This window comes from Amphimedon queenslandica, unplaced genomic scaffold, assembly GCF_000090795.2.
Source record: "Amphimedon queenslandica unplaced genomic scaffold, v1.1 AMPQUscaffold_13516, whole genome shotgun sequence".
NCBI lineage: Eukaryota > Metazoa > Porifera > Demospongiae > Haplosclerida > Niphatidae > Amphimedon > Amphimedon queenslandica.
Window position 1 is genome coordinate 91,119 of NW_003546248.1, and position 17,890 is coordinate 109,008.

The 17,890-nt window shown below is 38.8% G+C and overlaps 7 protein-coding genes across 8 annotated transcripts in view; 5 read left to right on the forward strand and 2 right to left on the reverse strand.

The window, feature by feature from the left end:
- The first annotated feature begins 46 nt into the window (after positions 1 to 46).
- Positions 47 to 747, forward strand: LOC100640604 (late histone H2B.L4-like). Its single transcript, XM_003382923.3, has one exon. The coding sequence runs from the start codon at positions 154 to 156 to the stop codon at positions 529 to 531; it is 378 nt and encodes a 125-aa protein (XP_003382971.1). The 5' UTR covers positions 47 to 153; the 3' UTR covers positions 532 to 747.
- A 280-nt stretch (positions 748 to 1,027) lies between these two features.
- Positions 1,028 to 7,994, reverse strand: LOC100636940 (bromodomain and PHD finger-containing protein 3-like). The gene is made up of 12 exons (XM_019999179.1): positions 6,017 to 7,994; positions 5,715 to 5,874; positions 5,452 to 5,583; positions 5,174 to 5,302; positions 4,869 to 5,058; positions 4,442 to 4,591; positions 3,635 to 3,775; positions 3,458 to 3,547; positions 2,569 to 2,811; positions 1,616 to 1,884; positions 1,340 to 1,482; positions 1,028 to 1,220 (listed from the first exon to the last, which is right to left on the reverse strand). Exons 1-12 carry the CDS (start codon positions 7,669 to 7,671, stop codon positions 1,028 to 1,030), a joined length of 3,495 nt encoding a protein of 1,164 aa, XP_019854738.1. The 5' UTR covers positions 7,672 to 7,994.
- Positions 7,995 to 8,100: 106 nt separating this feature from the next.
- On the forward strand, positions 8,101 to 11,204 carry LOC100637067 (5-aminolevulinate synthase, erythroid-specific, mitochondrial-like). Of its 2 annotated transcripts, none has more exons than XM_019999404.1 (7): positions 8,101 to 8,202; positions 8,251 to 8,457; positions 8,672 to 8,845; positions 9,020 to 9,145; positions 9,507 to 9,738; positions 9,807 to 10,605; positions 10,777 to 11,204. In XM_019999404.1, exons 2-7 carry the CDS (start codon positions 8,265 to 8,267, stop codon positions 11,080 to 11,082), a joined length of 1,830 nt encoding a protein of 609 aa, XP_019854963.1. In that variant the 5' UTR covers positions 8,101 to 8,202; positions 8,251 to 8,264; the 3' UTR covers positions 11,083 to 11,204. The 2 variants fall into 2 exon arrangements, with proteins under 2 accessions (XP_019854963.1, XP_003383027.1); XM_003382979.3 differs by having other exon boundaries at positions 8,105 to 8,202; positions 8,248 to 8,457.
- Positions 11,205 to 11,362: 158 nt separating this feature from the next.
- LOC100640860 (soma ferritin-like) lies at positions 11,363 to 12,264 on the forward strand. The gene is made up of 2 exons (XM_019999425.1): positions 11,363 to 11,654; positions 11,727 to 12,264. Exons 1-2 carry the CDS (start codon positions 11,517 to 11,519, stop codon positions 12,141 to 12,143), a joined length of 555 nt encoding a protein of 184 aa, XP_019854984.1. The 5' UTR covers positions 11,363 to 11,516; the 3' UTR covers positions 12,144 to 12,264.
- An 82-nt stretch (positions 12,265 to 12,346) lies between these two features.
- Positions 12,347 to 13,919, forward strand: LOC109583899 (RNA pseudouridylate synthase domain-containing protein 4-like). Its single transcript, XM_019999411.1, has 8 exons — positions 12,347 to 12,496; positions 12,538 to 12,582; positions 12,631 to 12,718; positions 12,766 to 12,861; positions 12,913 to 12,947; positions 12,995 to 13,059; positions 13,107 to 13,145; positions 13,428 to 13,919. Exons 1-8 carry the CDS (start codon positions 12,373 to 12,375, stop codon positions 13,842 to 13,844), a joined length of 909 nt encoding a protein of 302 aa, XP_019854970.1. The 5' UTR covers positions 12,347 to 12,372; the 3' UTR covers positions 13,845 to 13,919.
- A 152-nt stretch (positions 13,920 to 14,071) lies between these two features.
- Positions 14,072 to 15,025, forward strand: LOC109583904 (soma ferritin-like). The gene is made up of 3 exons (XM_019999415.1): positions 14,072 to 14,183; positions 14,228 to 14,390; positions 14,444 to 15,025. Exons 2-3 carry the CDS (start codon positions 14,253 to 14,255, stop codon positions 14,858 to 14,860), a joined length of 555 nt encoding a protein of 184 aa, XP_019854974.1. The 5' UTR covers positions 14,072 to 14,183; positions 14,228 to 14,252; the 3' UTR covers positions 14,861 to 15,025.
- A 422-nt stretch (positions 15,026 to 15,447) lies between these two features.
- LOC105313981 (protein MON2 homolog) overlaps positions 15,448 to 17,890 on the reverse strand; it is a 12,452-nt gene continuing 10,009 nt past the window's right edge. Inside the window, exons 22-29 of the mRNA XM_019999431.1 lie at positions 16,779 to 17,558; positions 16,546 to 16,718; positions 16,434 to 16,497; positions 16,272 to 16,383; positions 16,118 to 16,219; positions 15,839 to 15,926; positions 15,707 to 15,783; positions 15,448 to 15,639 (exon numbers count right to left, since the gene is read on the reverse strand). Coding sequence (XP_019854990.1) covers positions 15,497 to 15,639; positions 15,707 to 15,783; positions 15,839 to 15,926; positions 16,118 to 16,219; positions 16,272 to 16,383; positions 16,434 to 16,497; positions 16,546 to 16,718; positions 16,779 to 17,558 — 1,539 coding nt within the window. The 3' untranslated portion in view covers positions 15,448 to 15,496. The remainder of the gene's footprint in view (positions 15,640 to 15,706; positions 15,784 to 15,838; positions 15,927 to 16,117; positions 16,220 to 16,271; positions 16,384 to 16,433; positions 16,498 to 16,545; positions 16,719 to 16,778; positions 17,559 to 17,890) is intronic.

A 17,890-nucleotide genomic window follows, 5' to 3' on the forward strand; every position in this document is an offset into this window, starting at 1 on the left:
CACCAAAGTGATCCACAAGTAATGGTATAAATCAAATGACTGGCCTGTTGTCCACCACAACTCCACAAGTGAAAACTCCAGTCCGCTCCTCCTCCTTCTCCAAGAAAACTAAAGAAAACTCTCTTCATCTTCAATTCTAATCTATCGTTGACTATGCCTGGTAAAGTAGCAAGCAAGAAAGGCGAGAAGAAAGCCGCCACCAAAACTCCCAAACCCACCGGAGACAAGACGAAAAAGAGAAGGCGTGTAAGGAAGGAGAGCTACTCCATTTACATCTACAAAGTCCTCAAACAAGTCCACCCAGAGACTGGTATCTCTTCAAAAGCCATGAGCATCATGAACTCGTTCGTCAACGACATCTTTGAGAAGATAGCTACAGAAGCATCTCGTCTTGCTCAATACAATAAGAAATCCACCATCACTAGTAGAGAAATACAGACATCGGTTCGTCTATGGCTACCAGGAGAGCTCTCTAAGCATGCTGTTTCTGAGGGTACCAAGGCCGTTACCAAATACACCAGTAGCAAATAGAAAGGCACTCGTATCTCTGATTGGCATTTATCGTTGATCATGTTCATCAAACGATTCCTTAACATCTGATTTATAACTCATTTATCTTGATATGTATTTTTGTCTTGTGTTTTTTGTTTAAAAAAGTTCCACTAAACCAAGAATTTATTTCTGAACCTGATTCACTCTTATTGTCATTTTGTTGATGATAATTCATTAAATTATTTGTAAAAATTATTATTGTTAACCGGAATAACTTGTCAAAAACAATGAACAGAATAATAATAAATGTTAACAAAGAGTGTGCAACTGTGCATAATAATAATGTAAAGAGTGGAAAAGGAGAGAGAAAAGAAAAATGTGAAAGTGGTTAGTGAGTGGATGACATAATGATAAATATACCATTAATAATAAAACGATAGTGAATAGGAATAATAATAATAATAATAATAATAATAATAGGGACATACAGTACACACAGAGCATCAATAAAACTATATAGGATCTCGATCATCCTCTATGTGCTGCTACTACAGTCTGATTCATCATCTATAAGGTGAGACGATTGGATTACTTTTCTGTGATATCTCATTGCTCTCTCATATGCCTGCTGTACAGATCTCTTGCTGGCTCCACTAGCTCCAAGCTGTGAGTGGTCAAAGTCCTTATTTATACCTAGCGAGTCAAGTTTGGTTGGATGCAGCCATTGCCTACAAAAAGAGGTACATATGTACAAGTGTATGTGTATTGTTATGTACATAATAATGTACGTATGCATCATTCTTTCATTCACTGTCTTGTCTCTCTGTCTCCCTCCCTTCTCTCTTACCAAGATCTTCTTCCATCAAAGAATCGTACTAGTATTGTATTCTGTGGGTTCTTGTCTTTATGTTCTAACACGTCGTCTGACGGTGCTTGTATAAATTCACCGTTAACTCTTAATCCTTCTGAGGGCATTTCAGGATCAATTACCTATAAACAAGTCATTAAATAAGACACACAAACAATATAAATAATAGACACAAACAAATGCCATTAAGATGTACACACACACACAAAGAAAATATAAAGAGGAGCTTAACAACATAAGGACATATAGACTGACCAGTGCTGGGTAGGAGGGATAGCCCCTACACTTGGCCCACACCAATTCAAGTGGCTCTGGCATTCTCTGGATACCGTTGGTGAGTCCGTTCAAACTCTTAGAGGAACTGGAAGATTGGGGAGGGAACAGCTGCTGCTTCCCTGAAGACTTTCTTCTTCGTTTAGATATTGGATTGTCACTATCACTCCCTCCCCTCCCTGAGCTGTCTTTCCTCTTTCGTGTATTTCGAGGGGAAGATACCGGAACAGTTAGATCGTCTAAACTGCTCCCTGAGGGTATCCTTAAATGTCTATTCTGATCGTTGTATTCAAGTAAAGAGTGGCTACTGCCCTTTTCCTCTGTGTGTGTACCATCATCTCCCAAGGAAGAGCAGCTACTTATAACTTGCTGTCTACTACTGGATCTTGTCCTGGATTTATTATTCACCCCAGCATTCCCTCCTATGGCGTTAGTAGTTTTATTACTGCTGCCTTCGCTTTCTTCAGATACACTCGTTTCACTTGACTTCCTAATCCTTGCTCTTCTGTCTCTGGTCTTCCTTCTCTCACAGGCCATGGGGTAGCTACGATTCCTTCTCCTTGGTTTTCGTCTGCTTTTGGATGAAGAGGAAGGAGGAGGAGGTGGAAGGACTCGGGGAGAGAGGGACCTGTCTTTCCAAGTCACTCGTGTTGTTTTTCTCTCGGATCTTCTTATGGAGTTTTCACTTAGCCTCGATACATCTTTCACTTCTTTTTCAATTTGCTCTTCTTCTTCTTCGTTCTCTTCACCCTCCTCCTCCTCCTCTTCCTCCTCTTCTTCGTTCTCTTCCTCCTCCTCCTCCTCCTCCTCTTCTTTCTCTTCTTCTTCCTCCTCCTCCTCTTCCTCTCCTTCCTCCTCCTCTCTCTCCTCTCCCTCTTCCTCTCTCTCTTCTTCCTCCTCTTCTTCTTTTTCCACTTCCATTTCCTCCTCCTCCTCCTCTTCCTCTGCCTCCTCTCTCTCCTCTTCCTCAGCTACTAGTCTTTCTTCTTCCTCTCTCTCCTCTCTCTCTAGCTTAGTCTTTACTCTCTCGTCAAATTTTATTCCAGAGGATGACAAGATGGCTCTCCTGGAGTCAGTCAATCTTAGGCTACCGTGTAATAGTTGACTAGCAAGGCCTTCGGCATCTTGTGTTGCTGGAGCAGACGGGGCAGGTCTCCGCCTTGGAGGTGACGTAGCATCTAAAATTTGAAAAAACTCTAGTCAAAATTAAATTTGTGAAGTTGCTCAAAAAACTGGCTAAAGATCTGTACTATAGTATAAGGTACATGTACATGTATTTGCCAACAATTGCTAGGAGAAATCTTCCACTTTTATTTCTCATGCATACATGTGTGCCAATCAAATTTGTTTAAAATTTTCAAACTAGCTCAAAAATCAGGCCAAAGTCCCTGTACTATAGTACACGATCTTCAGCCAAATTTTGTCAAAAATGGCTAAGAAAGAATTATCCATTTTTTTTTTTTGATGCGTATACATGTTCTTATGTTGTTTAGAAAGTTTGAGTTGATTCCAATCCAAATTAAATTTTTTTTACAAATTTTTCAAATTGCTTAAAACTTGGGCCAAAGTCCCTGTTATAGTACAGTGTATTTGGCGAAATTTTGTCAAAAATGGCTAAGAGAGAATTCTTTATTTTTATAATTTTTTCTAATATGCATACATTTTCTTATGTTGTATAGCAAGTTTGAGCTGATTCCAATCAAATTTAGATTTTTTATGAATTTTTAAAGTTGTTAAAAATTGACCAAAGACCCCGTACTAATGGCATGTTCCTTGTATGCTAAGGTACATTGTATGTACATAAATGTATGGTATATTGCTTACCAGGATCATTTGCTTTGTCTCTGAGTTTAATTTGCCTCTTCAATGAATTCAATTCCTTTCTTAATTGCTTCTCTTTTGTTGTTTTACGAGCTATTATAAAAGAAAAATAAATGAAAATGCCCACCTTTAATTCAATTACTCTCCTCCTTCTTCCCCCCCCCTCTCTCTCTCTCTTACGTCTTTTTCCTTGTGACTCCATTACGCTAAGTTGCTCCTCCAGATATTCCACCTGCTCATCCAGTGTGGTGCTGTTGTGTCTCTCTCTTGTAAAGTCTAGTCTACAGCAAGTCTCGTCATTATTGTCACCATATTCTCCATCTAAGGAAAACAAGAGTTAAACATAAATAAATATAATGATAATAATAATCTTTTAGTTACTCAATCGGTATATAAAAAATATTGTATCACCATTACATACTGTAATATCCCCCAACCTTAATCACATCCATATTATTATTATTATTATTCTGTATAGCGCTTTACTTTTGCCGAGCAAAACTTTCACAGATTCAGTTTTTTTACAGAAATAACTTTTGCAGATTTGTATAATGTTAGCAGGGCTTCATTAAGGGGGGGGTGGAGGGGGGCACTCGCTCCCCCCCTTGACTGACTTATTATAATAAAAAATTTCATTACCCCAGTAGTACATTGTATAAGTGTTGTGAGTACACATTGTGCATGCACAATAGAAAATATTAGCGAAATAGAGACCCCTCTTCTTTCAAATATTTTAAATCCTGCCTCCCTTGTATAAAATTCTAGATGAAGGCCTGGTTAGGGCCAGATCCTTAATGGTGATTGAATATTTTGTAGAGTTTCAAATTGCACGGTTGCATTGAAATCCATAAAAACTACAAAAGCTTTACTCCTCAAAATAAAGTACTATAATTATGTTATTATTATTATTATTATTACTATCATTATTATCACTATTATTATTGTTACTATTATTATACATGTACTGTACATGTACATGTAGCTTACCTTTTCCAAACATGTCCATTGCTCTTACAGCAGCGACAGTGTTAGGTGTGAGAGGAGGTGGTTCCTCTACATCAGGATCATGAAGACCCGTTGACTTGTTGATACCAGCCGACTTTATCTGACCATAAGCTTGGTCTAATATACGTTTAGCTGTGCAATAGAAAAGGAGAGAGAGAGAGAGAGATTCATTTTGATCTCATAAATTTTTAACACATAAAAGTACATGTACACGATCTAACTTGACCCAAAAATAATACACGTACATGTATGTACATGTACATAGTATTCAGCTAAAATGCTACAAAATTTACTGTTTTTATTTATGTCATGTAGAAAGTTTGAGTTGAAACAAATAACCAAAATTTTTAATTCTATGCAATAGTTTTAAGTACATTTATTCATAAATAGTGTCAATGATTTATCTTACCAACATCTCTGATCCTCACAGCTGCTCTGTAATAAATGGTGTCTTTCTGATTATAAGTCATGGCATTGTTCCAGACCAGTTTCAAGTCGGACTCAAACTCTTCCAAACTCTTATATTGATGGGAGTCGAGTTTTGAACGCATTGTACTGAAATCCATGGGACATTTTATAACGTCTAAGTAATCAGGTACCTACATGTAACAATAACAATAAATATAAATAATAATAAAGCAATAATAAAAGCCTACATGGTTAATAGATTACATTACATGTGTAATTATCTCTCTCTCTCTCTCTTTCTCTTACATCATCCAGTGGAACTGGTTCAGCAAATATATCAGCAGGGTCCTTGGCAGCTAGTCTAGTGAGAAGTCTCTTCATTATCATTTCAAGCGGAGTCAAGCGTAACCTGAATGCTTCCTCAGACATCCTCAACTGGAGAGAGAAATAGAAACAGAAAGTAGTGATGGCATAGTGATAGTACATGTACATGTACATAAATGTACATGTGTTAAGTACATGTACATGTACACCATGAATGTACACTATGTACAAGTAGTGGGTGTGTGTGTGTGTTTCATTACTTGTTCTCTCTTCAGTTTCTCTCTCTTCCTAACTAGTTCCACTAGCATACGAGCTCTCTCAAGGTCGTGTCGTAAAGTCTTCCAAAGACTCAACTGCTCGGTAAGGGCTTCTCTCTCTTCCTCAGATAAATTCTAAAAAATAAATTGAAATAAAATACAATAACAAATATCTTGACCAGTGCATTTATGTACCGTACAAGTATCAATGATTACTTTGACATTATAAATCAAATTAATTATTATTAATCTAATCATCCACTTACAATGGCAACTGTGGTCTTCTGTCCTTTATTTGATGCTTGTAATCGTCGAAGGAAAGGGACTCCGTTACGAGACTGTCTCTTAAGTTTCCAGTAACTGACAAGTTTAGGAATGAATTGAGCTTTCTTGTGTAACGATACCCTGGTGATGATCCTATCCAATCTGGAGAGAGAGAGAGGGGGCAAGAGAGAGAGAGAGACAGAGAGAAAGAGAAGACAGAATCAGAAGGTAAATACAGTATAAGATAAAAAGGTACATGTATAAATACAAATGTGAGACCATAAAATATAAAAAGATGAAGTACCTGTGTTGTGGTATGTAGGGTATATTAACAACTGGTGCTTGTGTGACTCGTTGCTGCTCCAATATCTTCCTTGCCCTCTTTACAACTTTGCTCTCACTCTTTCCCTTCTTGCAGAGCTCCTCTCCTCCTCCTCCACCACCATCTGTCCCTGTATTCTCACTCCCTCCAGTCAACGGAGTCTGAACGCTCTCCTCTCTCTCTGACTCCTCGGCACTCTCAATATTCTTAATACTCTCCATGAGCTTCTTACGGGCAGAGAGAGGAGTGTGGCTATCACAGAAAGCAGACTTACAAATGTCGCCATTCTTCCCCATCTCTATCTTCATGCAGAGGTTAGCTTGTTGGGCGCACGTTACATGAAAAGCAACATAGCAGTTTGCTTTGGCACACTGAATACAGGCACCAGTCCTCTTGCGACAGATATAACAGAGTAGCTTCCAGCGGGCAGAAGGAACGTCATTGATACCATCAATTGGTTCTAGGAAGACCGGATTAGCAAATTGTATCTCCGGTATCCATAGACCACATATGACGTGCGACCAGCGTCCATCGATCGTCTGTTTAAAAGCCCCGCCTTTATTGGGACACAGGACGCAGTCGACGCTACGGGATGGTGATTGTAAGCAGCGTCTACAGAGCCATTGTCCCTCTGGTATGTACGGTACACCATAGCACTCTTGGTGAACTGCTAGATTACACATATCACAAAAGAGAATAGCGTTAGTGTTGTGGCACTCTCCATCGTTACATATACAGCAGACAGCATTCTCGTCTATGTTATATGGATTAGTTGATTCCGTTCCATTCCCTGTCACGTGGCTCTCAAAGACACACTCTTTCTCTAGTCGATCCATCAACAGCTCAAAAGCTTCTTGAGGTACTGAAGTAAGTCCTTCGCTCTTTCTCTCTTCGTTGATCAGTGACAGCCACTGGTAGTCCTCCTCGTCCATATCATACTCCACCATCTCATCAAGCTCTTCACTGGACTGCTCTATGAATCGATAGTACACAGAGTCTCTGGGCGGAGCATCTTGTACCTCAGCAGCATCAACATGAGTAAAAATGGCTTCAGGTATTTGAACGGCTTGATTCGCTGGGGTTTCACCGTGTGGCGTGTTCTTTAACTTAGAGCGTCTCTTGCTAGCGCTCTTGGACGAGGATTTATTAGAAGGAGTGGCGTTAGCACCTTTCGATCTTCTTTTAGGAGTGTGGGAGGTGGACGAGGAGACAGCATCAGACTGAGATTTGCCATCATTTTTTGAATCGTTGTCTCCAAAATAGGCAGGGAAAGAGGCGGAGTCTTTGGCCAGTGAAACGTGAGAGTCGATCTCAACCCGATGATACTCGTAATCAAGCTCAAACTCGACAAAACGCTGCGACTCAGCCCACGTGAGTGCCTCTCTCTTTGGAGTCTTTTTACGAGAGGACATCGGAGAGGAAGGAGTACGGACGGGGGGAGTACCACCTCTGGTTGGGGTATCACCACCAACCATGCAGCGAGGACGTTTTGTCACACCTCTAAACTGTCCAATATGATATAAAATACCAGGAAGACTCTTGTACTCTTTTTTACAGTAAGGACAGACAAGGGGGACAGAATGATCTTTGAATTGCTGTGCTAAGACTTTACTGTCTAAGACTGGGACTTCAGACATAATTAAAGGCTTCGGGGAGGTCTGAGAATAAGTGTTGATATCAGAGAGAGAAGGAAAAGAGAGGGGGAGAGGGTGGCTAGGTTGTTAAAGCCAAAAGAGAGAGACTCACAGAGGTTTTGGGGTGTGACTAGTGAAAAACTCCGCCTCCTGTTTGAAATGAGAGAGTTAAAACTTGTACTAAAATGAAAGCGAGAAGGTCAGTTAGGACAGATCTGATCTGACTGTATGTCTCTTTTGTTCTCCTCTTCTCTGTAGATCAAGAAAATGGAAGCAATCCTCTTTTGTGAACAACATTCGAATTGGCGGCCATTTTGGGGGAAGCGATAAAATAAGTCACGTGACAACTGGCGGCCATTTTGTTTACACCCACGCATACAAAAACGGGCGTGGTTCAAACATTCAAACCCCGCCTTATTAAAGATTTATCATTGCCACGCCCATCAAAGGAAGAGTATCATCTAGTACATTCTCTGGCCCTGAACTTTCCATCTTTGTTTCTAATTTTTATATTATTTCTGAGGTTTCATTAAGGTGAGACTCATGCTATAAAGGGATTGTGTTCATATTTCCCGTTAGCAGTTTGGCTTAAAGGCATGCTCCTGTCATCCTCCACCTCTTCTAAGTGCCCCTTCTTGTCAAGAGTGTCAAATTCCTTCATTGCTCACTCTGGTCCTTCCTTGGGTCTCTATTCCCAGCGCTGTCCAGTTATGTCTCGCCTCCTACATACAGCGACCAAAGCTCCTGTGTCTGGCAAATGTCCCTTTGCAGCTCGCAGCATCAATGCAGGTGATTATAAGTGTGGTAACTATGGTAATTATGGTATTATTAACTCTTGGGAATATAGTTTCCATTCTCTTCTTTCTCCTTCATTGACTGATACATGATTACATACAATATCCATGGCTGCATTATTGCATTATTTTGCATATATTCTGTTTCATATCCTGTTTTGCTTTACTTTCTTCCTCTCTCTTTCTCTCCTTTTCTCTCTCCATTATAGAGCGTCTCTATCTCTCTGTTCACAGCAGCCTTCCAAGAGCTAATACTTCAGCCAGTGCTGCTCTTTCCTGCCCTTACAAGGCGTTTTCTCGCAGTTTCTCGACTTCTGCTCCGCTGGCTGCAAAAACAAGCTCTGAGAAGAATGCAAACTTCAAGGAGGGAATTATACCTCAAGGTATGTACATGTACATTAAAATACAATTACAAGTGTAATGACAATTTTTGCATTACATTTAAGACATATTTTTTGTCTGGTCCATTGTTATCATAATATTTTATGATTAGCACTGCTATGTGTTTACATACATGTATTTCATCTCCCTTTCTCTTTCTCTCTCCCTCTCTTAAGGTAATTGTCCATTCAGTTGGTCGGATATGATAAGTGCAACTATTAAGGATAAGTTTCAAAAGTTGACCAAGACCCCACAACTGGTTGCTAAGGATACAAAGGAAGGCAACGCTGTACCACTAACTGGTAAGTGTAATAACTTGATTATGTTTTGCATTAGTGTATTCAGACACCATATGATTCTTATCTAATACTATATAATCATATTCAATTATGGATACTACAGGCACATACGGGCTAGTCTAATATTATATAATATATTATAATGCCTATCTGTGGATTGGCTAGTAGTAAACTCTGTAATTTAATAACTGAATATCAGTCATGATAAGAGCATATATTAGTCTTCCTAAGTCACGGATTGGCTGTACTCACAGAATATTTATGGACTTTGTGTACTATGTTTGGAGCCCTTGTTTATCTTCATAATCTTGTCCAATTACTCCATTTCCTTTCTGGTCTTACTCTCTTTCTCTTTCTCTCACAGCTGATGGTGGCTTGGACTACGAATCCTTCTTCCAGCAGAAGGTCCAAGATAAAATAGACGACAGCACTTATCGCAATTTCCGAGTTTTGGCCCGTAATGCTGGGCACTTTCCAACTGCAAAGCATTTCAATGATCCTTCCATCCCAATAGAAGAAGGAAGGGACATAACAGTTTGGTGTTCGAATGATTACATGGGCATGAGTAAACATCCTGATGTATTGAAAGCTACAATGTAAGTAATAATAGATTACACTCTTTGTTTATTCTCTCCTCTCCCCCTCTCATTTTCTCTTTTTCTAGTGATACTATTAGTCAGCATGGTATTGGAGCTGGGGGGACTCGTAATATTTCAGGAACCAGTTACTATCATTGTGCACTTGAGAAGGAGGTTGCTTCCCTGCATCGAAAAGACGCTGGACTCATTTTCAGTTCTTGCTACGTTGCCAATGATGCCTGCCTCTCAACCCTCTGTAGCATGTTGCCGGATTGCGTAATATTCTCCGATGCCGGAAACCACGCCTCCATGATTGCCGGTATACGTCACAGTGGAGCAAAGAAGGAAATATTTCGTCACAACGACCCAGCCCACCTTGAGCAACTTTTGCAAAAATACGACCCTCACCGACCGAAATTAGTTGCTTTTGAGTCAGTGTACTCAATGAGTGGCAATATTGGGCCTATCAAAGAGATATGTCAAGTTGCAAAGAAATACAACGCCATTACGTTCATTGATGAAGTACATGCTGTTGGTCTTTATGGTGACCAGGGAGCAGGTGTGGCAGAGAGAGACGGTCTCTTGGACCAGTGTGACATTGTTTCTGGTACTCTCGGGAAAGCTTTTGGAGCTGCAGGAGGTTACATAGCTGGTTCCAAGTACCTCATCGACATGATACGTAGCTATGCATCTGGTTTCATATTCACCACGGCCATGCCCCCAATGCAAGCTGTAGCTGCACTTACTTCCATTAGGATCCTTAGAGGAGAGGAAGGGAAAGGATTACGAAGGCGTCATCAAGCTGTTGTCAAGCAATTGAGAGCTGCTTTGACTGGATCAGGGCTTCCTGTCCTACCTAGCCCCAGTCACATTATACCACTACATGTATGTGCCTATTGTATTGTGTGAATACCTTGCATTGAATGGTATCATTTAGTACTTTGTATGTTAATAGCAGTTCATGACTAGAATTAAAATACTACAGTAATTAGCAACACTGTGATTAGTGATTTAAATCCTGTTGATAAAATCCCTCTCTTTTTTCTATCTCTGTAGGTTGGTAATGCTGAATTGTGCACTAAAGCTTCAAGGCTAATGATGGAGAAGCACGGAATCTATGTACAAGATATAAATTATCCAACAGTTGCTCGTGGAGAAGAAAAACTCCGGATCGCCCCCACTCCTCATCACACTGATGCAATGAAAATGGTTTTCGTTGATGCTCTCCTTGATACCTGGGCTGAATTAGGACTGCCTCTGGTTGAAAGACCAGTTGCCCCACAGCCTGCTTGCTTCAAGTTGTCTCTTGATTTGCCTCCTTCGTTTGCTCCTGGAGCGGCAGCGATTGCAGTTCAAGCTTGATAATAGTCATAATGATGATCATCACATTATTTATTATTATCAATATTGTTGGTAGTGACTGTATTAGAAAGAATCATTCTTTCTCTGATTTCTTTAGAAAAACCATTGATAATCAAATTAAACTGAAACTCTATTACACCCCCGGGAGATAAATTTTAAATAATATTTCCTGTGGGCCCGCCTGAAATAGACCACACCACTTATTAAGCTTATAATTATTCATAGCCTGCAGGGTGCCAAAAATTTTGAACCAATGAAAATGTTCAGAGAGTCACGTGCCAGTTAAAAGGTATCCATTCCATTGTTGTCATTATCTCACAAGTCACAATTTCTGTCTCGCTGTAGCAGTGTCTGCACGGACTCAGATAACTTATAAACTAATTCTTTTTCCTCTTTTAGAAACACTCTTCTGTTTTAGTATCTAATAAAACACAATGGCTACACCAGGTAAAGGATATAACTACGTTAACCTGGACGACCTCGTTCGCCAGAACTACACCGCAGAGTCTGAGGCAGGCGTCAACAAGCAGATCAACATGGAGCTGTCAGCTATGTACACCTATCTCTCCATGGTAAATAGGGATTTTAGTTTTGAGTTTTTAGTGGTTTTGATTTAACCTCAATCTTTTTCTTCCTGTTTCTAGTCTTATTATTTTGACAGGGCTGATGTAGCTCTTCCCAACTTTGCAGCTTACTTCAAGAAGGCAGCTCATGAGGAGTTTGAACATGCTGAGAAGTTCATGGAGTTCCAGAACAAGAGAGGTGGTAAGATCATCCTCTCTGATATCAAGAAGCCAGAGAAAGATGAGTGGGGAGTTGGTATTGATGCTATGCTCACAGCGCTAGCCCTGGAGCGTAAAGTAAACCAATCTCTGCTTGATCTTCACGCCATTTCAGACAAAGGGAATGACTACCATATGTCCGATTTCATCGAGGGCAACTTCCTTCATGAGCAGGTTGATGCCATCAAGGAGCTGACTGGACACATCACTAATCTGAAACGTGTTGGTGAGACTGGTCTTGGTGAATACCAGTTTGATAAGGAGTCTCTCTCATCTTGAGAAAAGTGGCTTTTAATGTTTGAACTTTAGGTTGAACTATGCTATTAGGCCTTTTGTATCATTAATTATTTACTATCTTTTAATGTTTACTTTTAAGTTGTAATTGTGACTTGACCAAAAATGGAGGGTTTAAAACATCTATGGTTTAAAATAGGTTTCAAACATTTCACAAGTGTGAGGCCGGGCAAAGGGTGTGTCTAGCTGCAAGCTCCACCCACCCACGTGGAATATGATGGCGACCAAAATGATAAAGAAACCAAAGGGACAATCTAGTCTTTCCTGGGAAGCTTCTCTGACCAAAACGGCAAAACTAACTCGTTCTTTGGCACAAAAGATTGTACTTTATAAGGATGGTAAGCTGAATGCTATAGAATTTTAAATATCTATTCTAAAGATGATATAATTGCCATCAACAAGCCACCAGGACTAGCAGTTCAAGGTTAGGAATAGTCTCCCTTCTTGTTCCTACTCTTTGAATAATCTTTAGGTGACCCTAACGCTAGTCTGGTATCACAAATGGGCTACTGGCAGTATGATAGTCCCCGTCCTCCTGGCCTAGGGCATCGTATAGACAAGTAAAGTGTATGTGGGTTTGTTTGTATGTCACTTGACAATTAATTAGGGACACGACTGGAGTATTGTTATTGACAAGGAACTCTAAGTCGGCTCAAAGGATCAGAGAACTGATTGAAAATAAGCAGATTATCAAAAAATACTGGTCCGTGATCATTATTCTTCACATTGTTGTTTTTATCTTTGTGATTTTAAGGGCTATCACAATTAATGTGCCAGAGAAGACAAGTGGTAATCAAAACATTAAATTGCTCATATATTTTTACTTTCTGCTAAAGGCTCCATCACAATTCCACTAAGCACCAAGAACATTGCAACCAGCAAGTCAAAGTCACTTTATAGGGTAACAATACTTTATCATTGTATTAATAGTTCATCATAATGTCCTAGGTTATACTGAGAACTGACAAAGCTGAAGATTTTAGCAAAGTCAGTAAGATCATCATCATCATGAATAGTTTTAAATGTAATTGTATAGCAAGAAATTTTGGAGGGAGTTAAATGTGGTGAATTGATAAATTTTGGTGATTGGTGCCTTTTAATTTGGTGAATTTGTGGTACCAAAATGGCAGATTTTTCTTTTGGCGAATGGCTATCAAAATGCCAAATTCGCCAAATTTAATTTCCTCCAGAATTTCCCACTATATGGTACTCTTTTTGAAGAGGATTTTACGAATGCTTTCCTTTCAGCCATATCTTTCAATTATTTAGGAAAAAGCAGGCTCCAAGCTGTATGGTAGTGTATGCCTAGCATGGACTGACTACACTGTCATCAGCAGAAAGGGCTCCATTTCATCTTTGCTGGACATTAACCTAAGGACAGGCTTCAAGCACCAAATCAGAGCTCACTTAGCTGATGGTCTCTGTTGCCCAGTCCTAGGAGACTACCTTTTTGCTGGGCCTTGGTTCAGGAAGGAGAAATCACTTGTGAGGAAGATAGAGAACATTGGCAGCCATGCTGGATATGTTCGTGGACCTCTTTACCTTCATGCATATGAAGTGTCCATACCAAGAGAAGGGGGACAGGACCCTATTGTTATCAACGCAACTCTACCTAAATACTTTATTAGTACTCTCAATGCACTAGGACTTAGAGTACCTTATCGTTATGCAAAGCTAGCTAGGTAGTAGTCTGTATTTCATTGCTAATTGAGAAAGAAATTGTAGTCATCTAATTAGGTGGAGGTCAATATTTTAATTTTATGCATGTGTGTGTAGTTGCTGCACGTGAATTGACCTTTTATTATCAGCAAAATGCTGTATAATGTTATACAACACTTCAGCGATTATTACATGTCTTGGTCATGTGAGTGAAATTTGTAATAACTGACCAATCAGAATCCACTTATTGCGAAGCGTTGTATAAATCTACACGTCCTTTCCTCCCTTACTTCAGTTGTCTTGCTGTGGCAGTGACTGCACGGACTCCTGTGATACTTAAGATCTTTCCTTCTCTTACTATTAAAAGTAAGGTGCCTTCCTTTGCAAACCTTTTAGCCTACCTTTTACAGACTTCTTGAATCTTGATCGAGTACAATGGCTACTCCAGGCAAAGGTTACTCTTACGTTGACCTGAATGAGCTTGTCCGCCAGAACTACAGCGCAGAGTCTGAGGCAGGCGTCAACAAGCAGATCAACATGGAGCTGTCAGCTATGTACACCTATCTCTCCATGGTAAAACCATTTTTTTGTCTCTATTTAAAAGTTTCCTTTCTTTTTAATTGCAGGCCTATTATTTTGACAGGGCTGATGTAGCTCTTCCCAACTTTGCAGCTTACTTCAAGAAGGCAGCTCATGAGGAGTTCGAACATGCTGAGAAGTTCATGGAGTTCCAGAACAAGAGAGGTGGTAAGATCATCCTCTCTGATATCAAGAAGCCAGAGAAAGACGAGTGGGGGGTTGGTATTGATGCCATGACTGCTGCTCTGGCTCTGGAGCGTAAAGTCAACCAAGCTCTGCTTGATCTTCATGCTGTGTCGGACAAAGGGAATGACTACCAGATGTCTGATTTCATTGAGGGCAACTTCCTTCATGAGCAGGTTGATGCCATCAAGGAGCTGACTGGACACATCACTAACCTGAAACGTGTTGGTGTCACAGGTCTTGGTGAATACCAGTTTGAGAAGGAGTCCCTCTCTTCTTAAGAAGTCTCTTAAGAACTTGCCTCATGTTGCTGAACTGAACTATTATACTATATATTATATTAGGCCTTTGGTATGCTAGCTTATTATTAATCTTAGCTGATGTGCTGTTACCCTTTTTTTGAGTAAAATTGTAACTTGAACAATAAAAAAAGATTTGAACAAAAAGTGTGAACATTATTAGTAGCAATGGCAAGCATTGGTGTGAATCAGCCAGACCTTACTTGGGGAGTTGCGAAATATGAATAATCTTTAGATATCCTTTTATAGCTTGATGGAATGTTACAATAGCAATATTCATTAGTCTTGTGACACTAATGAATAATATTACTATTGTCACAAGACTACTATTGTTGTTGATTATAAATGACAACAATGCTGTATACACTTCAGCATAATTACTCACATGTCCTGGAACCACTTGATAACAGCCATTGGTATACATTATCAAAATTGCTACATGTAGGTAATATGCACATACACTTGCATGGCACAAGAGTTGGGGACAACTTTGGGTTTTTTAAGGGAAACCCTGGGCTATATACCTAATGGTTTTTCAGTAATTGGACTATTCATGTCAATAGCACTTATAGACTATTGTTTACAAAACGAGCTCTTACTATTCAAATTAAAAAACAATTAAGTAATATTTCTTGAGATTATGTCAGAAAATTCATTGAGGGTATCTTTCAAACACAGCCTAACTTCCAAACTATTGCAAGTGACTGTGTCAACTAGCAATGGATACAGCAAGCATAGCTTAGGCCACAGAGACGAATCAACTAATTTTAGAGGGAGAGAGAGAGAGAAAGAGGCATAAAAATGGGAGAAAAGTTTATCACTGCTAACCAGCTTTCTTGTGCTTAAGAGATTGTATTAGAAAAGTCAGAGATTTTAATACAAGAACAACTTCATTCATTGAAGATCTATATGTAATAATCAATAATAGTAATAAGTAATTATACTAGGGTATAGAACTACCTTGATGGTGGACAGCTACCACTCAGTCTCTCTTCTTCAATGTAGCCTTTCAAAACATTTTCAGATCTTTCCAAAATTGCCGTTAAAGCTAATAACACAACATTATCATCATAGCATACACATTTAGCCATACAAGGCAATTTATTGGCAATGCAAGTAGCAATTAGATAGTAATAGTTTGTAATGGAAATTTAGCAGTGAACGTGCCAATTAGCGTGCGTTGCTTCACTTGCTTGCCAATTGCTAAAGCCAATAAATGTGTCTATAGTACAAACTAACCATCCTGTGAGTTATTCTCTTCTTCCATAAATGACAATTGCAAAAGCAATTCAAAACAATTTTGAGCAAAAGTTTCTCTCAAAGGAATTTGACTACTAGCTCCTAAAACAATGAAAAGAATAAATAAACAAATAAATTAATAATGATTAAATACCTGTTAATAAAGAGCCTTTATTCAACAGTGTTGTCCAGTTTGTTACAAAAGATTGAGGAACATTATTAACCTCTTCTCCTTCAAACAATAGTAACGACACAGTTTTTATTAGCTGTTATTGTTAGTAATTATAATTACCAAGTATACAAAATTATAAATTACTGTAATATCAATTTCCTCAGAATTCTTGATCTCTTCTTCGCTCATTAATGATTCTTCTTGTGTTCTAATAAAAAATTTTATGCTAATACTCTGTATATTATGTAAAACTTACATTTCAGCAAAGAGGAAATCTTTAAAGATAACAATTAATTGGTTCCAAACGTCACTGTCTTGCTTCAACATTGGAAGGCATAATTTAAGTAACGATAATAAAACATTCAATGGAATTATCCACAAGGAGGCCGGAGTCAAAGAGTATCTTAACTTTAAAGGAACATGCAACACCTAAAAATAAAATATAATAATAATAACAGTCTATACTGATTTATAACTTTTATGATTTACTTTAATAAAGGTTTGTACATATGCGTTGGCAAGCTCCTTGTTGTTGACAATATAACTGGCAAATAATTGAAGGGACAGAGTCAAACAGGACATAGAGAAAGGATTCATATTAACATTAACAATCGGAGACTTCACATCAAGTGGGACTAATGAAAGAGGCTGCGGAGGAGTCCACGAATACGAAGAGTACAATAAAAGTTCGTTAATTACTATAGACATGAGGGGGTAAGACTCAGGAAATAATGTTAACTGTCTCTCGATGTTGCTAATTTTTGATTTATTTATTAAAGAGTTCTTCGTTTTATGTTCCTCTTCATCGAAGACGTTGTCACCAGTGAACATACAGACTATACAGGAGAGGACGTTCCTCTGAAGGGATGTAATTAAACTGTCGTTTGTTGAGGGAACTAGGAATGGAGAGACATCCCTAGATACAGGCATTAGTAATGAGTTACGGAATATGCTAGTGGCTGTGTTTAAACGCTGATATGTGACTGGGTAGTGTGCAGTGAGAAAAGGGAATATCTCTAAATAGCTTATTAGGAATGTTTGGCTAGGAATATCGTTAAAGAATTTATCAATGTCATTCTGAGACTGGTATGAAGAGAGGAAATCACGGATTGAGTCTTCCGGTGGAATGATGATGCTCTTGTTGCCAATTGCCACCCAAGTGGACCAGGCCTTTTCCCATAAGGAAGCAATAGAGTCCTCTCTGTTCTCCATACCATCACTGCTAATGTCTAGTATCATTTTGAAGCTATTTAATGCAGCCAATGACACCTAATATAATAATAATAATAATAATTATTATTATTATTATACAGCAAGTGGTATTTTTCAGAATTGATGTGACATAATTTAAAAACTTTTAATCAGAATCAACTCAAACTTTCTATTTTTCAAAATTTGCTAGTTTTTAAAAATTGCTCATAACTTCAGAATTTGAGCTCGGAATCGGCTCAAACTTTCTACATAGCATAAGGACATCAATATGCATCAGAAAATGTAATAAAAATTTGGGGTGATTTTGGAGCCATTTTTTGGAAAAAACCATGGGCTATAGCCTTGGGTATTTTTCAAAATCTGCTACTTTTTAAAAATTGCTCATAACT